This window comes from Hemiscyllium ocellatum, chromosome 39 (genome assembly GCF_020745735.1).
Source record: "Hemiscyllium ocellatum isolate sHemOce1 chromosome 39, sHemOce1.pat.X.cur, whole genome shotgun sequence".
NCBI lineage: Eukaryota > Metazoa > Chordata > Chondrichthyes > Orectolobiformes > Hemiscylliidae > Hemiscyllium > Hemiscyllium ocellatum.
In genome coordinates this window covers 14,505,557-14,528,380 of record NC_083439.1, presented here as the reverse complement: position 1 = coordinate 14,528,380, position 22,824 = coordinate 14,505,557, and the positions used below count along the sequence as shown (strand labels likewise).

The 22,824-nt window shown below is 42.4% G+C and overlaps 1 protein-coding gene across 1 annotated transcript in view; it reads right to left on the bottom strand.

Moving 5' to 3' along the window:
• LOC132834137 (NT-3 growth factor receptor-like) overlaps positions 1-22,824 on the bottom strand; it is a 771,032-nt gene that overhangs the window by 64,954 nt on the left and 683,254 nt on the right. Inside the window, exon 14 of the mRNA XM_060852772.1 lies at positions 22,300-22,472. Coding sequence (XP_060708755.1) covers positions 22,300-22,472 — 173 coding nt within the window. The remainder of the gene's footprint in view (positions 1-22,299; positions 22,473-22,824) is intronic.

Sequence of the window (22,824 nt, the reverse complement as noted above, 5' to 3'; positions counted from 1 at the left end):
CACGTTAAGAGTTTGAACAAACACACCAAAAAAAACAGACACCTTTGTTGCAGTATTGAGGGAGTTCATTGTCAGAAGCATTGTCTTCCATTTGTTCTGGGGCCTCTTTTGTCTTCAAGCTACAGATACAAGTTGCCTGTTCCTCATCAGGAGAAAGCTGGAAAAGTGTGGCGCTGGAAAAGCACAGCCAGTCAGGCAGCATTCGAGGATTCCTGATAAAGAGCTTGAGCTTGAAACGGCGACTCTTTTGCTCCTAGGATTTTGCCTGACCCGCTGTGCTTTTCCAGCGCCAAACTCTTGGCTCTGATCTCCAGCATCTGCAGTCCTCACTTTCTCTGAGGAGAAAACAGCTACCAGAGTTCATTCCTTCAATGTCGCTGCCCATGCACCCAGTGAGATCTCCCATGGCCACAGTGGGCCCTTTTAAATGGAACCTGGATGGGCTAAGGCCTCTGTGCAGCTCCATCTCCCCCCACCCCAGCCTCATCAGGACAGTCACAAAGAACATCCAGGTCATAGCTGTGGAGCAGTTTGACCCAAGGACTGACACTGAATAAATTAAAACCGGGCTTAAACTCCATCAAGCTACTGACCAGGCTATGGTTGGACTCTGAATATGAAGATTTACTTACAGTGTGGAAACAGGCCCTTCAGCCCAACAAGTCCACACTGACCCTCCGAAGAATAACTCACCCAGTATGTGTTAAATTAAAACAGTACTGAGGGAGTGTTGCACTGTCAATGGCATGGTCTTTCACATGTATTAGGATCCCCTTTTGTTTTCCATTTACTCAAGTAATATTTGCACAACAGGTATTACATAGAAGCTTGATGATAATTAGGGAACATATAAAACTCTGCGAAGGAGTGTTTAGAAAAGTGTAGGACGGCACAGGTTAGCAGTGGGAAACCACATAGCAGAGCATAATGAAGGTATTCATTTTGGTAACAGCAAAGTGTATGAAAGTACAACAGTGTAGAGGGACAGAGATCTGTAATCTAGTAAACACAGAGCTCTAGAGTTGCAGCTTATTATTCTTATTTATTCCTGTGAATGGTTTACATGTACACAACATGGTTCAAACTTCCAGTGATGCTACCTCTTTTCGGAAGCAAACATAACGTCTAGGGGGAAAAGACATGGATATCATGACAAGCTGTTCCAAAAAAATCACAAAATGAGAATGTGTCTCTGAGCTTGTATCATGGGGCCTTGACTATAAACGCGAGGAAGTGAGTATGTGCGGGTAATTATATGAACACAGCTGGAGTATTTACGGACAATCTAATTGTCAGAAATATACTTGGTTCATGGAAACCGTGCAGTGAGCATGTACTTGGAGCATGCCAGAGAGAAAGGGTAAGGAAAAGGCACAACTATTGGAGCGATTTAAAATAAACATTTACCAAAACTTTCTCTAATTATGAAATTATTTCAGACGTCATGTCATGTTAAACTGTTTCTACATTTTGACTGATCAGTACACAAGAGAATACAAGCATTGGATTAATGACAGGGAGGTTAGATTCTTTTCTATTTATTAAAATATATAACATTTTTATGGAATTACATTTATATAGCACCTTTCACAATCTTGGGGATTGTTAACTGCTGTACAGCCAGTGAAATATGTTTGAAATGTAGGAATATAATGTGGGAAATGGTTGTAGCCAATTTATTCACAGTAAGCTCCCTTGAAGTGAAACGTGATAATGACCAGATAATCTATTTCTGCAATGTTGATCAAGTTGGCCAGGGCATGAGAGATAACGTCTCAGCTCCACTTCAAAACAGTGCAATGAGATCTTGACTGTCTCAACTGAAAGTTGGCAATTGCTATAAGTTGGCATGTTGTCTCTTCAAAAGAAATTAGTCACATAGAACATAGAACATAGACAAATACAGTGCAGTACAGGCCCTTTGGCCCTCAATGTTGCGTCGACTCACCTAACCTACACTAGCCCACTATCCTCCATATGCCTATCCAATGCCTGTTTAAATGCCCATAAAGAGGGAGAGTCCACCACTGCTACTGGCAGGGCATTCCATGTTGTTTTGTTTAGAAAGCTGCCATATTATCTGACTTTATAAGGAGCCAGGTGAAGCTGCTGATGGGGTGCAATAAACAAAGGTCTTTCAAGTCATTGCACACTGGACATTTGGAAACTGTGTGGAACCCCTGTGCTGCATGCCATATAGAATATAAACATAAAGACCATTGAAATATATTGTTGCACCTCAAAATGGAACACGTTGTACGAAAACAATTTCTATCACGCTTTAATTTGAAAGGTTTTGCTGTGTACTTTTATAAAGTTTATGAATAACATATACTTTGGGGGATGAAAAAAATGCACTCATCTTAGAAAGTCGGCATCACAGTAACAGAGCCTTGTCCAGATAAATCTATTTCGCTTTTGTCTTACTCGGAATGTTAAACACTTTGAAAAATCTTTCAGTGCCTGTGGAGAAGTACAGAAATGCAAATGATTGCTGTGACAGCTCTGGGAGTTTAGAACTGATTGACATGCTGAGTGTAAATAAATTCCTACTTATTTAAAGAACAGATAGCAGCCCTCATGGGATTCACACTCTTACTTTTTGCATTGGAATCAGAACATTGATTTGCTGCCAGCAGACACGCTAGTGCTGCACTTATTTTCAATTGACAAACATTTCAAGAATAATCTCTAAGACCTCGCCTCTGGAATTCCTTGCTTCCATTCCTCTAGTTCTTTACCACCTTTACTTCTTTTAGGACTCTCTTTAAAACTCACTCAGCTTTTCATCTGTACCTCCTCATATCCTAATATAAAACCAAAAAAAAACTGCTGGAAATTTGAAATGGAAACAAAAATTGAGAGAAAAACTCATCAGGTCTGGCAGCATGTGTAGAGAGAGAGAAAGCAGACTTAATATTTTGAGTCCAGTGGGTCTTCTTCAGAACTCCCCAGTGTTTTAGATTGTGCCTCTGTGAAGCATGGGTTTTCTATGTAGAACAAGTATTTCTTCTCTCAGAGAGTCATGAACCTTTGGGATTCACTGCACCAAACAGCAGAGGAAGCTTAGGACGTTTCTGCTTCCCTCCTGGAAAGTGAGTGAGCTGTCTATTTTCCAACATGTCTCTAATGTTTATAGTGTGGCTATTTAGTTATTTTGAAGTCATAATTTATCTGTTCTGAAAAATCTTCTTTATGGAAATAATGTTTGTTTCTAAACATGACTCCCCTGTCTCTCTTCTTTAGTGATCATCAAGTTAATAACATTTCCCTTGCTACCTCTTCCTGAGACTCAGGTTTAACTAAATGAGTCACCTGTCAGCTTTAACACTAATTATCTTAAGTTAAGGATTGGCTCCTTTTCGTTGCTATATTCATTATTTTAATCTTCAAAGAAACAATTTGAATAATTTTCAACTTTCAGCAATTTGGTTTATTCCTGCTCCTAACTCTTTTATTTTTGTGCTTCAAATTTCAACTGCATCTAATCCCAGTCGTATTCAACCCAGAGCAAAAAGCTAGTGAAAAATTTTGATAGTTGGAAATGAATGCATTCATCGTACTGGTTTGATTTATAAAAGATGAGTTGGACCTGTGTGTCTCATTCACCAACTTTACTGGTTTTTCCTTCTTGGAAACCCAATTCATCCAACTGTAGATCCCAATTGTATTAATCATCATTGGTGTGATAACGTAGCAGCACCAAACTACAGTAGGCCAAGGAGAAAGTAAGGTCTGCAGATGCTGGAGATCAGAGCTGAAAATGTGTTGCTGGAAAAGCGCAGCAGGTCAGCAGCAACCAAGGAACAGGAGATTCGACATTTCGGGCATAAGCCTGAAGAAGGGCTTATGCCCGAAACGTCGAATCTCCTGTTCCTTGGATGTTGCCTGACCTGCTGCGCTTTTCCAGCAACACATTTTCAGTACAGTAAGACAAGCACAACTCAGTGCTAATGTCATCGCGTCATAGAGTCACACAGCACAGGAATAAACCTTTCAGTCCAACTAGTCCATGCTGAACATAATCCCAAATTAAACTAGTCCCACCTACCTGCACCTGGCCCATATCCCTCCAAACGCTTCAATTTATATAGGTATCCGAGTGCAACCACATCCAACATTCCTCAGGAAGTTCATTCCGCACACAAACCAAGCTCTGTGTAAACGTTTTGCTCCTCATGTATTTTTAATATCTCTCTTTTCTTACCTTAAAAATGTAATCCTGGTCTTGAAATCCCCCATCCTAGGGAAAAAGACACCCTCCATTAACCCCATCTAGTCCCCTCATGATTTTATAAACTTCTATAAGGTCACTTCTCAACCTCCTGTGCTCCAGTGAAAAAAGTCCAATCTATCCAGCCTTTCTTTGTAACTCAAAACTTCCATTCCCAGCAACATCCTGGTAAATTTCTTCTGAACCCTCTCCAGCTTAATAATATCCTTCCCATGACTGGATGACCAGAACTGGACAGAGAAGAGGCCTAACTAATGTCCTATGTGATCTCAACATGATTTCCCAACTGTTGGCAATGGAGGCACTAAACATTAATTGTTGCATCTGAGTCACTGGTTGATGATAGAGGAAAATGATAATACCTCCTATGGCTGGCACATACAGCCACAAGGCTGACAGCAACCTGGCAACAGATATGAGATATATCAATAAACAAAGACAGCTGATAGCTTAATTGGGTAAATAGACGTGGTCTTTTCCCTGGGTTGAGGGAAGCCAAAACTAGAAGGCATAAGTTTAGGGTGAGAGGGGAAAGATATAAAACAGACCTAAAGGGCAACTTTTTCATTCAAAGGGTGGTGTGTGTATGGAATGAGCTGCCAGAAGAAGTGGTGGAGGCTGGTACAATTATGACATTTAAAGGCATTTGGATGGATATATTAATAGGAAGGGTTTAGAGGGATATGTGCTGGCAAATGGGACTGGATTTATTTAGGATATCGGCATGGATAAGTTGGACCGAAGTGTGTGTTTCTGTGCTGCAGATCTCTATGACTCTATGTGTGATACTTGTGTCAGAAGCTCTCTTTCAAGCAGTGGTATTTTCAGCAAATGATTCACCATATAAAGACTCCGCACCTGAAATGGAATTTTTCACTAACTATACATTCTCTTTCATGGATGGAAGGACACTCACACTATCCAATACCATTAAATATTTAACCCAAAACATTGGAGAAGATCAGACAATATGACCCAGATTTGCTATGAACCCAATGGTTAACAATGGCTTCCGGTAATCTCTAACTCCAGCTTTCCGAAATCCGTGGCTGACATTTAGGACCAGTTCCCCCTCAACTAAATATGTAATATTCATCCAAGCATCCAAGAAAACCACTCTGCTCGAGGGCAATTCAGGTTGGGGCTATCAATACCGGTCTTGCTAGTGACACCCACATCCCATGGAAGAATATGTTGAAAAAAGAATGATCTAATAAGGAGCATAGTGCCTTGTCTCCAAGTGCATGATTATTTGCTTTTCAGTTCTGAATTCTGTACATTCTGCATCATAAAACATAAGAAAAGCAATCTGAAGAGCTCAAGAGTTGTTGTTCGAGCAGTGTGGAGTGATAAAAGCTGCAGGTAGGCAATACAGACTTAATTAATTCAAGACTTTTACAAGAGAATAAATCAACCGACTGCATTTTAAAGAAAATATTGCACTGTTTTCTGATGAAATTGGCTGATGGAGTAAATCACATGAAATTATTGAGTCAGCCTAAATAGCTTCCTCTCCTTGATGAAGGAGCTGGTGCTTATAGCTAAAAACCAGAAATAGGAATAAAGAGAAAAATAAAACGTTGCAGACGCTGGAACTCTGAACTTAAGGGGGAAAATGCAGAGCAGACGCCAACATAACTTATACACCAGACATTAACCTTAAGGGTTATTTCTGCTCCTTTCTATATAGATGTGACTTGACCTGCTGAACGTTTACAGCATTTTTTGGATTTTCATTTAGAATGCGACAAATGGGAATTTGCGTACTGTTTCTGAATGCCTGTGCTGTGAATGGGGGTCGATTCTGCAAAAGCAATGACGAGACAGAGAAAATAAGGAACAGAACAGAGAAAATAAGGAACAGAACATAGACTGAACTATGCCAAATATGTGGCAGTTTTCTTACCATCACATTGGTTGTGCTGGTGAATGTAAAAATTTCAGTTCAGAAATGTCAACAGTTTCCCAATCTTTTTTCTATCATAGACTGCTGTCACAATATTCCAATCAATATAGGACTGAGTGGAGACTATTAAACAGGATCATTTTAAATTCTGGCTCTCCACACGTTTACCTGGGAATTTTTGAGAAGTGTTGCAGATCTATCAGAAGTGAAAGTGGCAATGAACACACAATTACAGTCACACAATTTCATATAATTGCCTTCAAACAAACAGCTAAAAGCATTTGGTAAGAAAATCACAATGAAATAAGTCAATTACTCTTCTGTCATTTGATGGAGATTATGATTCTGTTTACATTTGCTACTGACTGAGCAAGAACTAAGTGGTAATGAGATGTAAAAGAACTGAAAAGATGTATGAAATTGACAATAGATTGGTAATTGACAACACTTTTATTAAACTAGTGGAGAACTTCTACTGTCTGCCTGACAAAAATAAATATAATTTTATTTAGAAGAATTGGGACAGTAGAAACAGTAATAAACAAGATGCCTGGTATCTATTGCTGTTGAAATTACTACAAAGTGAATTGATTAAGGGAAAAAAAAAATTTGAAAAGCTGAATTAAGCACAAACTTCCTGAGAAATGTACAGATTGGAAGAATCAAAGGCTGATGAATGTTTCAGGTGGGATCTTTTTGAACAATTACATGTGAACATTGTACACTAATTTCAGACACTAGGTCAGAATGCCAGCTTGATGTTAGACAGTGTAAAATGCTTCACTGCAGTTATAATCCACTTGTGGAAGAGTAGAATTAAAGATCAAATCAGAGTGGTTTGTTCTATCTCACAGTTTGTGCACTTAGTAACTGAAAGAAAATGCTGTGCCTACGTCACAGAGGCAAAGACTTCACACATACAAACTGCGCACATGCAAATAACCCTCTCACTAGTAAGCAAACCACAGAAAAACCTATGCAATCTCAGACAAATATATGCAAACTTCAGACATGCAACTACAAATGTATAAACCTAAGGGACAAATGGTTAAAATCTCAGATACCTAAACTTCATGCATGTACATATAGACATACAAACTTGAATCTGACTCACTCACACAAACAGACACACACTCACAAACTTCAAAACGCTGTTTCCAACAAGACTGACTGTTGCAACAGATTTGGAAGCAGATGCTATTTTTATTGCAGCTGTCACTTAGTAAGCAATATGCCAGCAACATTTTACACTGGGAGCCAATTTCTTGGACAACTGTCCTAATAATAACAAAAAGCTTGAGGACTGGATCAAAATAACGGGTGCCATTTGACCTAACTTCTCGGCCCAAACATCCCACACAACTCTATCACAAGATACTTATTAGCAAAGTTCTGTGGTTCTTAGTTTAAAGTTAATTTTTATTTGGAAGGTCCAACCCTGAAGTCAGTTTGAGTGATGTTTAGACTCACAAAGTCATAATGACATAGAAGGAGACCATTTAGTTGATAAGGTCCATGTCAGGTCTCCAAATAACAATCCAAATAATCCTTTATCCCCACTCTATCCCCATACTGCTGCAAGCTCCTTTCAGTCAATAAGTTACTCGGAAACTTTGTTCCCCACACACACCCCCGCACCAAATTAACCCCCTGATTAGACAAACCAATGCCAATTTTTAACTTTGTACACCCCAGTCCAACACCGGCATCTCCAAGTCAATGCCAGTTGTGATCACTGTGATAATCAGGGAATGAGCATTAAGGGACTTCAATTGTACTACAAGAATTGAAATAGCATAACGCATCATTAATTCCAGCACTTTTTGTGGCAATTAAACATTCTGTAATTGAAAATCCATGTTATGGTTCCTTTCTTAATCTCTTTTCTGTTGATCTATCATAATTTTTATGACAATTGCAATAAATAGACAGTATGGAACTGCATCTTTGTTGTAAAATCACCAACTGTTTACATGCCTCTCTGTAATAGCTCAAACTGCCTCCGCACACTAATTAATTCCAGCCTTGAGTCTCTGGTTAAATTTTAAATATAATCATTACCTTATTCTTCAGTGACCGTGAGAATAGGTGTTAATGTGAATTCTGACACACACTTTTCAGTCATTTTACACTGGGAGCCACTTTTTTGTACAATTTTCCTAATAATAACTAAAAACTTGAGGACAGGACCAAAATTTAACTTAAAAGGCCCATGGAAGGTTGCTGTTTATTTCAATGAATACAATGTGGAAGTTAGATCATATAAAGGGCACACCACAATCCCACTTGGAGGGCACTATAGCTCAGAAAGACTTTGGAGGATTTCAACACGGATTCAGCAGAATGATACCATGGCTCATGCAGTTAAATTCTAAGGACAGGCTGCATTAACTAGGCTTGCATTTCTTTTGAATACAGAATGTGCGATGTCGTTGAGGTGTCTACCAAGATTAGAAAATTTGACGGAGTAGGCAGAGAGAAACTCTCTTTTGCTGAAGAGTTCAGAGCAAAAAAGCAGAACCTTGGAGTTAGAGTGAGGCTGTTTGGGGAGTGGGGGGTGGGGTCAAAGGCAATGTCTTCACAACCAAAGGGAATGGAAATCAGGAATCCAGTCATTGAAAAAGGAGATCAAAAATGAGATCAATAGATTTTTGTTAGGCAAGGTTTTTAAGGATTTCAGAATGAAGACTGGAGACTGTAGTTAAGACACAGGGCAGACATGACTAATTAATTCTAACCCCTTTTCTGAAATGCTAACAATCTATTCTCCAGTAGCAGTGACAGAAGATACTCCTGACAGTAACAAAGAGTGGAGTGCTTCACTGAAAAGCAGCTGGTAGCTGCTTCAAACTGAGGAGCACACAAACATATGAAAAATGACAAACCGAGTAAGACCCATTGGCTGCACGAACCCTGCATTCACAGTTATAAATATAACCACTCCTCAGCCCACCCACCCCATGGAATCCCCTGGGAAGGACTGAAAACCCTCTCAACCCACTCAACTGAGGGGATAAATCTGGAAAATTCTGCATCCCGCCCCACCTTGTCACTTAGGCAATCAAATGTTGTCTAACATTCTGACCCTCATTAGTCAGACATGACCCTTATAACTCTTCCAAAAAGTGATCTCTGCTGCATCTACAGAGAAGTCCAACTCTTTCTTGAAAGAATTCAGCAAACCAGTGTTCCCTTACAATCACAAAGGCTGATAGTTATATTGTGGTTTTAATATAGCAAAATATTCCAAGGGATTTCATGGGATTGTTATTAAATAAAGATTGAAATCGATCCCACAAAGAGATGTCAGAAAGGATGACTAGAAGCTTGGTCAAGGAACTAGGAAAGTAAAGAACTCAAACAACATGGTGGTTCAGTGGCTAGCACTGCTACCTTACAATGCCATGGACCCAGATTTGATTCCAGCCTTGGGTGGAGTTTACACATTCTCTTTGTATCACCGGGTGCTCTGGTTTCTTCACACAGTCCAAAGATGTGCAGGTTAGATGGATTGGCCATGCTAAATTGCCAATATGTCCAGGGATGTGCAGTTAATGTGGATTAGCCATGGGAAATGCAGGACTATAGGGAGAGTTGAGGAATCGCAAAGGTCAACAAGCCATAATGGGAGTTATATACAGGCCTCCCAACAATAGTCAGGAGCTGGGGCACAAGATACACCAGGAGATAGAAAAAGTGTGTAAGAAATGCAAGTTTTTAGTGATCATGGGGGATTTCAATATGCAGGTGGACTGGGATAATCAGGTTGGTAGTGGATTGCAAGAAAGGGATCCACTTGTGGAATGTCTGTGAAATAGTTTTTTGGAGCAGCTTGTGGTGGAGCCCACTAAGGAACAGGCAATACTGGATTTAGTGTTGTGCAATGAGGCAGACTTAATAAGGAAGCATAAAGTAAAGGAACACTTGGGAGGAAATGATGATAGCATGGTAGAATTTACTCTGAAATTTGACAGGGACAAGGTGGAATCAGATGTAACAGTATTACAATTGAATAAAGGCAACTATAGAGGCATGAGTGAAGAGCTGACCAAAATTGACTGGGAGAGGAGCTGAGCAGGAAAGATAGTGGAACAGTGATGGCAGGAGTTTCTGGGAATAATTCAGGCAACACAGCAAAAATTCATCTCAAGGAGAAAGAAACATGGCATATGGAGGATGAGGCAACCATGGCTGACCAGAGAAGTCAGGAACAGCATAAAAGCAAAAGAGAAAGCACATAATGTCGTGAAAGGCAGTGGGAGGCCAGAGGATCAGGAACATTACAAAGATCAACAGAAGACAATGAAGAAAGAAATAAGGAGGAAGAAGATTAAATATGAGGTAGTCTAGCCAGTAATATAGAGCAAGATTATATGGGTTTAGATATATAAAGGGCAAAAGAGAGGCAAAACATGGAAATTGGGCCATGGAAAATGATGCTGGAGGAAGATTACAAAGATCAACAGAAGACAATGAAGAAAGAAATAAGGAGGGGGGAGATTAAAAATGAGGGTAGTCTAGCCAGTAATATAAAACAAGATTATAAAGGTTTAGATATATAAAGGGCAAAAGGAAAGCAAAACATGGACATCGGGCCATAGAAAATGATGCTGGAGAAGTTGTAACGGGGGAAATGGCAGAGAAACTGAACAGGTACTTTGCGTCAATCTGCATGGTGGAAGACATGAGTAGCATCCCAGAAATTCAAGACAGTTTGGGGGGCAGAGGCAAGTATGGTAGCCACCACCAAGGAGAAGGTGCTAGAAAAACTGAAAAGTCTGAAAGTGGATAAATCACTTGGATCAGATGGACTACACCCCAGAGTTCTGAAGGAAATAGTTGAAGAGTTAGTGGAGGTGTTCTTGGTGATCATTTAGGAATCACTGGAGTCAGGAAGGGTCCCAGAAGATTGGAAAATCACTAACGTGACCCTCTGTTCACGAAGGAAGTAAAGCAATAGACATGAAATTACAGGCTGATTAGCCTGACCCCGGTTGTGGATAGGATCCTAAAATCTATTTTGAAGGATGACGTTTCTGAATACTTGGAAGTGCATGGTAAAGTAGGGCAAAGCCAGTATGGTTTCATCAAGGGGAGATTATGCCTCACAAATCTGTTGGAATTCTTTGAGGTGGTAATGAGCAGGTTAGACCAAGGAGAGCCAATGGATATTATCTATTTGGACTTACAGAAGGCCTTTGATAAGATGCCACATAGGAGGCTGCTGCATAAGATAAGGGCTCATGGTGTCAGAATCAAGGTACTAGCATGGACAGAAGATTGGCTGTTTGGCAGAAAGCAGAGAGTGGGGATAAAAAGGTCCTTCCCAGGATGGCAGCCAGTAACTAGTGGTGTTCCACAAGGCTCAGTGTTGGGACCACAAATTTTCACTTTAAACATTCATGATCTAGATGAAGGAACTGAGGGCATTCTGGCTAAGTTTGCAGATGGTATGAAGATCAGTGTGGGACAGGGAGTATGGAGGAGATGGGGAGGCTGCAGAAGGATTTAGAGAGGTTTGGGGTTGGAGGGTGCAAGGAAGTGGCACATGGAATACAATATGGGAAAGTGTGAGGTCATGTATTTTGGTGGGAAGAATAGAGGCATGGGCTATTTTCTAAATAGGGAGAAAATTCAGAAATATGAAGTGCAAAAGTTCTTAGGTGTCCTAATCCAGGATTTTCTGAAGCTTTACTTGCAGGTTGAATTGGTAGTTAGGAAGGCAAATATAATGTTTATTTCAAAAGGACTAGAATATAAAAGCAGGAAAATACTTCTGAGGATTTACAAGGCTCTGGTCAGACCACATTTAGAGTATTGTGAGCAATTCCGGGTCCCATGTCTTAGGAAAGATGTACTGGCCCTGGAGTGGCTCCAGAGGTTTGTTGAGGCATAAGTGACACATTCTGTGGGTATAAATGTATTTGTAAACGTGGAAATAGAAAAGAGACAATGTGGGTGGACTTGTATATACTCTGATGGAATGTTGGGAAATAAGGAGGGCAATTAATCAGGCAGGAGGCACTCTGCCATCTTTCCCTCTCCAACAAGGAGTTGGGGCATGAAGGTCTGTGGTCGGGTCTCCTGCTGCACCATTAATTAAAACTCTTAAATGAGCAATTAATGACCCTATAGGGGTTCCTTGTGGTGGGGGAATATAGACTTCTCCCATTCAAAGGCACTCAGTACCAGATCCAGTGGCCCAGCTTTGGGAAGAAGAAAGGAGGCTTCAGTTGAGAGCCCTTGCTACCACCTTCCCTCCTCCACTATCCTCACTCAGCAGAGCCCCTTTCACCACCACTCACTTCTGGCCTGCCTCATTGCTTGATTCTGGGCCTCCACTACATTTCACTCTGATAGCATTCACTAACTCCCTAGACCAGCAGGTGAGCAAAAGACCAGTGGGAGGCATTTCTACTCCTGGGGTCATTGGTCAGAAAGAAGGCTTTCTGGTGGTCACTTAAATGTCTAAGGAGTACCTGATCCTAACCAGCATGGCCAGGGGAAGCAATAAGTGTCACTCAGCAGGAGGCAAACAAGATCCCTGATCCCTCCAGAAAATTCTCCCAGAGTCGTGCTTAAGTGTACGTGGTGTTGGAATCCTGATGAAGGGCTTTTACCCGAAACGTCGATTTCGCTGCTCCTTGGATGCTGCCTGAACTGTTGTGCTCTTCCAGCACCACTAATCCAGAATCTGGTTTCCAGCATCTGCAGTCATTGTTTTTACCTCCTCAAGCATATGTGACTGTGTGTGTGTGTGTGTATGCTTGTGTGCGTGCATGTGTGTGTGTGTGTGCGCGCATATGCTTGTGTGTTTGCAAGGGCACATGTGTGTACTTGTATGTGTGCATGCACATTTGTATATGTGTATGTGCGTGAGTGAGTGTGTGTGTATGCATGTGAGAGAGTGTGTATGTGAGAGTGTGCATGTGTGTGTGAGAAAGTATGTGTGTGAGCGTGTTTGAGTGTTCATGAGTGTTAGAATGTGCGTGAGTGTGTGTGTCTGAGTGTGAGAGAGTGTGAGTGTGAACCTGTTGTTGTGTACCTGTATGCAGGTGTTTATATGTGAAAGTGCATGTCTATTCCTGTGGGTGTGAGTGTTTATAAGTGTGATTGTGTGACTGAATGAGCACATGGATGTCTATTTAAGTACACACACTAGCCCATCAGTGCATGCATCCTGGGTCTGTTTTTCCACCAAAGGCACCTGCTGTCCATTAAGAGAATTGGGTGACAAGACAAAATTAAAAATGTCTATTACACTGGGCTCAACAGTGTGGAGACGGTCCTCCAGAAAATTCAATTTAAATTGCCAAGCCATGGCTCCCACATTAATGACGATAGAATAGCTGAGTAGATTTTCTTTGTGGAACTGTTACCCCAGAACAAGGGGTATCAGGACTGAGAGTACAAATGATAGAAGGCCACCCTGAAAGAGAGCCTCACAAACCTTGCCCACACATCTCTTGTGAGAATACTGCAGCCAACTGGCCCACCGTAGAACCCAGTATTGAAATTTGGATCAGCTTGGTTTAAGAACCACCTGTGCCAAGCTCTCAACATCTGTCATGCCTCGAGGAATGCCAGACGTAGCACAGCTGCAGACCTTCTTCCGAACACCAGCAACTTGAGTGCCAGTTCCATGGTCATCTGTGCCAATCTGAATCCAAGAATCCTTCATCATGAGAGGGGACAAAATTACATAAAACGTCTTCACTGATTGATTGATTATTGCCACATATACTGAGATACAGTGACAAGTGTTGTTTAAACAGGCAGATCATACCATACAAAGTGCATCGGAGTAGCAGAACAACGTGCAAAATACAGTGTTACAGCCACAGAGAAGGTGCAGAGACAGAGACAGAGAGAGAGACAGAGAGAGAGAGAGAGAAATCAGAATTAAGATTTGAAAGGTCCATTTAGAAGTCTGATAACAATGGAGAAGTTGTTCTTGAATCTTGAATCTCTTTATATGTATTCAAACTTCTATATCTTCTGCCTGATGGAGGAGGATGGAAGAGAGTATAACCAGGGTGGGAAGAGTTTTTGCTGATGAAGGACTTATGCCTAAAACTTTGATTCTCCTGCTCCTCGGATGCTGCCTGATCTGCTGTGCTTTTCCAGCACTACACTCTCAACTCTGATCTCCAGCATCTGCAATCCTCACTTTCTTCCACAGTGTTTCATTATGTTGGTTCTTTTCTGACGCAGTGGGAAATATAGATGGAATCAATGGATGGGAGGCTGGTTTGTGTGATGGACTGGACTGTGTTCACAGCTCTCTATCATACACAAACAGTAGGGAGCATGTGTCTCCCCGTGTTTCTGGATTGCCTGTATGTAATTCTATGCAAGCCTGAGTAAATTAAAACATTCTCAGGTGCCACATATGTATATAAGCAATTACAAAGCTTATAGGTAGTTAAGTTATTATATATGTGTGCAAAAGTATACCATGAACAGAAAGCATAGCTTTATTAGATAAAACTGCACAGGAAAGAATTCACTAACAATTCTTTGAGTGAACTGGACCAATTTTTTTCATACTCCCTCTATGGAAAATGGACATCACAGGCTGGGCCAGTATTTATTGCCGATCCCTAGTTGCCCCTGAGAAGGTGGTGGTGAGCTGCGTTGTTGAACTGCTGCAATCCACCTGCTGGAGATAGACCCACAATGCCCTTCAGGAGAGAATTTCAGAAATCCGACCAAGTGACATTGAAGGAGCGACGATATATTTCCAAGTTCGGGTGGTGAGTGGCTTGGAGAGGAATTTGCAAATGGTGGTGTTCCCATGTATCTGCTGCCCTTGTCCTTTTCAATGAAAGTAATCATGATATCAGAAGTTATTTCACTTCTTCATAGCTTTCATGCTGCAGCCCTTCAATATTTCTGAGATCATTGTTAAAATGTCGTTCAAAGTTGCTCACCAATCAAGATGAACTGGGTTTGCCTGGGGCACTGGAAGCTGATTTGCTACTTGCTGTATTCATCATTTTTTTTGTCCCATTCTGAATAGTCCCCCTTCCCAACCCTGTCAGTCAGACTGAGCATCCCTGTACAACACAGGAAACATGCATGCAGCATCTGCACTTGTAAACATTGCTTGAGGGTTTCAGCACAAGAGCATTAATATTGAATCAGCTGATTTTACAACTTCTTGAGTCCTTGGTGTTCCTATTTCAAAGCTTCATCTTTGCAAAACTCTAAATTCTTTCTACCGATGATCTCTAAGTCACTTTCATGAATTATGAAGGATGTGATATCAATATCTGGAGTCAGAGACATCAGGGAAACAGGAGATTGACAGCTGTGACACTGAGGCTTGTTATTAGAAAATAGAGGACCAGCATCAGGAGGACAAAAGATTTACATCCAGAAACTAAGGACTGACATTGGGAGAGAAAAGATTGATATCAAAGTTACAAAGGTGGCGTCTTATCTATATTCTTGCTGCAATTCTGGGGCAATGCTGATTAGTGAACCTGACTCCAAATTAGAGTGGTGCTGGAAAAGCACAGCAGGTCAGGCAGCATCCGAGGAGCAGGAAAATCGATGTTTTGGGCACAAGCCCTTCACTGGGAATGAGGCTGGGAGCCGTGGGGATAGAGAGATAAATGGGAAGGGGGGGGTGGGGCTGGGGAGAAGGTAGCTGAGAGTGCAATAGGTGGATGGAAATGGGGGCAAAGGTGATAGGCCAGAGGGGAGTGTGGAGCGGATAGATGGGAAGGAAGATTGACAGGTAGGACAGGTCATGACGGTGGTACTAAGCTGGAATGTTGGAACTGCGGTAAGGTGGGGGGAGGGGAAATCAGGAAATTGGTGAAGTCCACATTGATGTGCTGGGGTTGGAGAGTCCTGAGGCGGAAGATGAGGCGTTCTTCCTTCAGGCGTCAGGTGGTGAGGGAATGATGATGGAAGAGGCCCAGGACCTGCATGTCCTCGGCAGAGCAGAAGGGGGAATTGAAATGTTTGGGCCACGGGGCAGTGGGGCTGATTGGTGCAGGTGTCCCAGAGATGTTCTCTGAAGTGCTCTGCAAGAAGGCGTCAGTCTCTCTAATGTAGAGGAGACCACATCAGGAGCAATGGATACAAGAAATTACATTTGTGGAAGTGCAAGTGAAACTTTGATAGAGGTGAGGGGGGGGGGGGCCGGGGGGGAGGTGTGGGCACGGATTTTGCAATTCCTGCAGTGGCAGGAGAAGGTGCCGGGAGGGCAGGGTGGGTTGTTAGGTGGTGTGGACCTGACCAGGTAGTCAAGGACGGAACGGTCTTTGTGGCGGATAGGTAGGTTTCAGCATTAGAGCATTCATATTGGGCTAAGCAGAACAGTCCATCTTCCACAGTTACACTGATACCACTCCCCGCCTTTTTCTCTGCTACATGGATTAGATTACTTACAGTGTGGAAACAGGCCCCTTCGGCCCAACAAGTCCACACCGACCCGCCGAAGCGCAACCCACCCATACCCCTACATTTACCCCTTACCTAACACTACGGGCAATTTATCATGGCCAATTCACCTCACCCGCACATCTTTGGACTGTGGGAGGAAACCGGAGCACCTGGAGGAAACCCACGCAGACACAGGGAGAACGTGCAAACTCCACACAGTCAGTCGCCTGAGTCGGGAATTGAACCTGGGTCTCAGGCGCTGTGAGGCAGCAGTGCTAACCACTGTGCCACCGTGCCGCCCACAAATGATGACTGCATTGGTGCCACCTTGTGCTCCCATGAGGAGGTTGAACACATTCCACCCTGAACCTAGATTCACCTGACCGACTCAACACTGACATTTTTTACAAATTTGGATCCGCTTGTTTTAAGAACCACCCGTGCCAAGTTCTCAACATCTGTTATGCCTCGAGGAATGCCAGATGTAGCACAGCTGCAGACCTTCCTTTAACAAACCCACTGACTCTCACAGCTACCTGGATTACACCTTCTCCCACCCTACCTCCTGCAAAAATGCTATCCCGTATTCCCAATTCCTCTGCCTCTGCTGCATCTGCTTCCAGGACTAGCTCCACCACGGAACACACCTGACGACCTCCTTCTTTAAAGACCGCAATTTTCCCTCCCACTTGGTTGAAGATGCCCTCCAATGCATCTCATCCACGTCCCACACCTCTGCTCTCCAACTGCAACAAAGACAGAACCCCCGGTCCTCACCTTCCACCGCACCAACCTCCAAATAAATCGCATCATTGACGACATTTCCTCCACCTTCAAACGAACACCATCACCAGAGATATATTTCCCACCCCACCCCACCCGCTTTCCACAAAGACTGTTCCCTCCGTGATTACCTGGTCAGGTCCATGCCCCCAACAATCCATCCTCCCCTCCCAGCACCTTCCCCTGCCACCGCAGGAATTGCAAAATCCATGCGCATACCTCCCTCCTCACCTCCATCCAAGTCCCCGATGAAGCCTTCCACATCCATCAAGGTTTCATCTGCACCTCCACATGTGTCATTTATTGTATCCGTTGCTCCCAAACTGATCTCCTCTACATTGGGGAGACTGGACATCTTCTCGCAGAGCGCTTCAGAGAACATCTCCAGGACACCCGCACCAATCAACCCCAACATTCAACTCCCCCTCGCTCCCAGCCTGATTTCAGCATGTGCAGTATCCACCTTCCCCTGATGAACTTGACTGTCTAATTTGTGCACTTTATGGTTTCTCATTCCGACAGCCCACTTTGGATTCTTCACCAAAATGTGAATGCTGGAGAGTGGGCCAGTAGATGTGACCAATTCATCACTGAGGCTTTTCGAACCACAGAGATCCCAGCAGCACTCACAGGGATTGCCGTGAGAAGGATTCAATGCTGTGAGCAGACCTCTCGGGTGAAGTATACTGGGATTGAGACATCATTGTATTGTCAACCAGGTGCCAGCAGTTGCACTTGGCTGCACCTTCTCGTCTTCCATTGGTGCCATCAGCTTCAGTCCTCCCTGCAGCACCATGTTTTGCCGAGCACAGACCACCATTGACAGCCCAGTGGAGCCTTGCTGGGACTTACTGAGGGTGGCTGCAGACCAAGGCAATTGAACCTCCCGCTGACTCCGCTGATGGTTGGTCTGAGCTAGCAGTCCAGGCTCCAACTGACTCCAACTGTGCCTCACTAGTGCCTCTGTTGGGAGATTCCTCACTGAAGTCATTGGCCAGATCATGAGAGTGTATCCCTGTCCCCCAAGGGTCAACCACATAGATTATCTAATGGAGAGATGAGCTGCTGAACCTGAGACTGCTGAAAAATATACTTGACATAAGGAAGTTCCCTGGATAATCGTTGCGCTTTCCATAGGCTTAGTATCCTTCAAGAGACTGCTACCTATCTCCTAAGCTGCACCACATCCAGTTCACCCCTGAGTCCCCACTCACTGATCTGCATTAGCGTCTGATTAAGTGACACTAACTTTAAAACTTTCATACCTGTTTTCAAATCCCTCCCTGTTCTCACCTCTCCCTAGCTCTGCAACCTCTTTCAGCTTTGCAACTCTCAGAACCTTCTTTGTTCCTTTCAATCTGGATTCAGAAGCAGTCCGAATGCTGCAGGTGCCTGTGAGCTGAAATCCTGAAGCTCGGAAATTCTCACCCCACATCTCTACATCCTTTTCCTCCTTTAAGACACATCTTAACATCTACCTCTTTTACCAAACTCTTGGTCATCTGAACTAATAAACCAAATGTGGCCTGGTGTCAAATCTTGTCCAAAGAACTCCTGGTGAAGTGTCCTAGTATATTTTATTCCATGAATGACACCATAAAGAATGAGTTGTTGTTATGTAAAAGATCCACTTTATGTTCAGCGTGGATCCGGTGACATTGAGTTAATTAGCATTTACTACTCTGATGCTTGTCTTGACCCACTTTAGGGTACACTGGCTAGTGGGTATGATCTCAGGTCCACTGTTTATCAGTCTAAGAAGAATTTAGCTATTTCAGTGTTGATTATCTCACATTTATCAATATTAAAATCCATCTGCCATCCATGTTTAGTTCCTTAATTTATTTGCATTTCTTAGAAATTAAATGAAATTACTTAATTGTTCCCCTGAATGCCATTAATTTTCATGATACTGATCATCTGGCCCGATAGGTGGAGAGCACTGCAAATTATATTCTATGGCAAAAATTCTTTTCCTGACAATTCCTGAGCATTGGAAACAACAGGCCACATTTGAAGTACTGCATGCAGTTCTGGTCACCTGAGTATAGAAAGGACATTGTTAAACTAGAAGGAATGCAAAAGAGATTTACCAGGATGCTACCTGGACTGGAAGGTTCGTGTTGTAAGAAGAGGCTGGATAGGCTGGGACTTTTTTCCCGGGAGTGTGAGAAACTGAGAGATGACCTTATAGAGATCTATAAAATTATCAGAAGCACAGATAAGGTAGATAGCCAACAGCTTTTCCCCATCGGGAGGATCGTGTGAAACTTGAAAGTGTTCAGTAAAGGTTTACAAGGATGTTGCCAGGGTTGGAGAATTTGAGCTATAAGGTGACGCTGAACAGGCTGGGGCTGTTTTCCCTGGAGTGTCAGAGGCTGAGGGGTGACTTTATAGATGTTTATAAAATCATGAGGGGTACGGATAGAATAAATAGACAAAGTCTTTTCCCTGGGGTGGGGGAGTCCAGTTCTAGAGGGCATAGGTTTAGGGTGAGATGGGAAAGATATAAAAGAGACCTAAGGGGCAACTTTTTCACACAGAGGGTGGTATGTGTATGGAATGAGCTGCCAGAGGATGTGGTGGAGGCTGGTACAATTGCAACATTTAAGAGGCATTTGGATGGGTATATGAATAGGAAGGGTTTGGAGGGATATGGGCCGGGTGCTGGCAGTTGGACTAGATTGGGTTGGGATATCTGGGTCGGCATGGACGGGTTGGACCGAAGGGTCTGTTTCCGTGCTGTACATCTCTATGACTCTATAATACGCAGCTGAATACATTCACAATGCAGCACCTCCAGTAAATCACCTCCTGTGCATTCCAATACAGCAGATGAAAACCACCCCACGCCATTATAAAGTGAAAATAAATTTAAACATAAAATGAAGGAACGTACTCCTGGTACATTTCCTTGCTGAGCAGATGTTGGTGCTGAGACACTCTGTAGTTGCTGTCAAACTTCATCAAACCCACAGTAAAGACATAATAAGTGTTAGGGAAAATTTAGTTGATATTTATGCTTAGCTGCACCGCAAACAAATTTAACATTCAATGCAAGCAGAAATTAAATTACTCGGCTCTGCTGCTTTATGCAAAATGTACAATGTTCCAATTTTGCCCCTATTTTTAAACCAATTTCCTCAGTTGCTTACATTGGGTGTTCAAAATCAATTCCGAGATGTACGTGCGTGGTGTTCCTGATACATTCACAGGCAGAGGTTAGAGGATTTTTAATTCCTTACGTACAATGAAATTTAAATAAAAAGGGTAGCACCACAGTTAGCACACGCCTCCTCTGCTGGTTGAAGATTTAGTGTTATTACCCTTTGTGCAGCTGAGACAGCCCACAGAGGAGGCAATGGCCTAGTGGCATTGTCGCTGACTGTTAATCAGAGACCCAGGTAATATTCTAGGGACCTGGGTTCAAATCCTACCACAGCAGGTGGTGGAATTTGTTCAATAAATATCTGGAATCAATCATCTAAAGATGACCATGAATTGATTGTTCAGAAAAGCCCATCTGGTTCACTAATGCCCTTTAGGGAAGGAAACTGCATGTGACTCCAGACCCACAGCAATATGGTTGACTCTCAACTGCCCTCTGGGCAATGAGGGATGGGCAATAAATCCAGTAATGCCCTCATGCCATGAATGAATAAAACACAATTTCAAATGGTGCATATTAGGTATGTGGATTGATGGGGCCCTATCACTTTGATTAGGTTCCAATATAATTACCATGGTCTCAACAAGCAGTGCATGTGGAAGCTAACGTACTGAGCGAAGCTGGGGAGGTGGGCACAAAATGAAGGCACTGAGATGTCACTCTTCCTCTTTGCAGGAACAGGAGGATTTTGAACAAACACATTGCCACACAAATGTTGATTTTTATCGATTTAAACTCAAATCTTTGACACTTTGTGCTAGCCAGCGACGTCTGCTGATTCAAATCCCTAGCAGAATGACAACTTCTGTCACAGTTCTCATACTTTTTTACTGATCATAAACTGACTGGACAGTAAGTGTGAACTGACCCTAAACTGACCACAAGATGACTGGACAGTGACCGTAGACTGACCACAACAACAACAGTGACTGCAAACTGACTCAAAACTGGGAGGCAATGTCTCGTGGTATTATTGCTTGACTACTAACCCAAAGACCCAGATATTATTTGGGAGTGTTTGAATCCTGCTGCAGCAGATAGTAGAATTTGAATTCAATAAATATCTGGAACTGAGAGTCTAATGATGACCATGAATGCATTGCTGATTGTCAGAAAAACCCATCTGATTCACTCATGTTCTTTAGGGAAGGAAACTGCCATCCTTATTTGGTCAGCTTCCATGTCACTTCAGACTCTCAGCAATGTGGTTGACTCTTAACTACTCTCTGGGCAAATAGGGATGGGTAATAAATGCTGCCTATTCAGCGACACCCTCATCCCTTGAATAACTAAAGAGGATCAACAAAGATAACTAGGCAGTGACTGTAAACTGACCACAATATAACTAGACAGAGATTATAATCTGACTGTACTATTAGCCTGTTGGACAAAGCATGTGTTGGATGAATGTTAAGACTTTTATCTAGTTTACATCACTCAATTATCCCTCATTGTGGGAAACATGTCAGTCAGACACTTGGAATAAAACCATTCTCCATTCATATGTAAGAGTCTCATACATGCAACGAAAATGCTCAGTAAATTAGTCATGGAAAAACAGTTACATCTCTGGTCAGAGACACCCAAATTACACTTACATCAATGCAATTATTATGGTACCTAGTTCCATCTGTATATTTTGCAATTAAATTAAAACCCATTATCTAATCTTGAATCTTACAATTAAGAATTTAAACGAAACACAAGACTTAAATTAGCGACTCTCAAAATTGCCTGAAGCTATACTTTCCTATCTTTTATTTGTCATGCATCATTGTAGCTCTAACAACTTGTGGATAATGCACTCACCTCAGGAACTTGTTCAAGTCTCCATTCTTCATGTATTCAAAAACCATGATGAGGGGATCGCCATCAACACAGACACCATAGAATTTCACAATGTGCTCATGCCGAAGATTGGTCAGGAGCTCGGCTTCTCGTTGGAAGTCTTTCCGTGCTGAGACGGTGGCGTCTTTCAGAGTCTGCAGAGTGAGGAGGGTCACAGTTACACTGGCATGATCATCCTTGAGCAAGGATGCTATGTAAACCATTGTGACCAGTGTGTGGGCCTCAGCGGGAGTACCGTGTCCAATCTGAGCTGCACACTTCAGAAAGGATATCGAGGCTTTGGAAAGGGAGTAACAGACGTTTTTTTTAGAATGAAACTGACATTGAGGACCTTGAGCTATGAAGAGATTGTGGAAATTGGGATTGTTCACATTAAAATGCAGAAAGGAAAGAGGAGATTTAATATTGATGCTTGATAGAATAGTCAGGACACTGATTAAAGACAGTTTGCAAAATCACTCAAGATGGGATAAATAATTTTTCTTT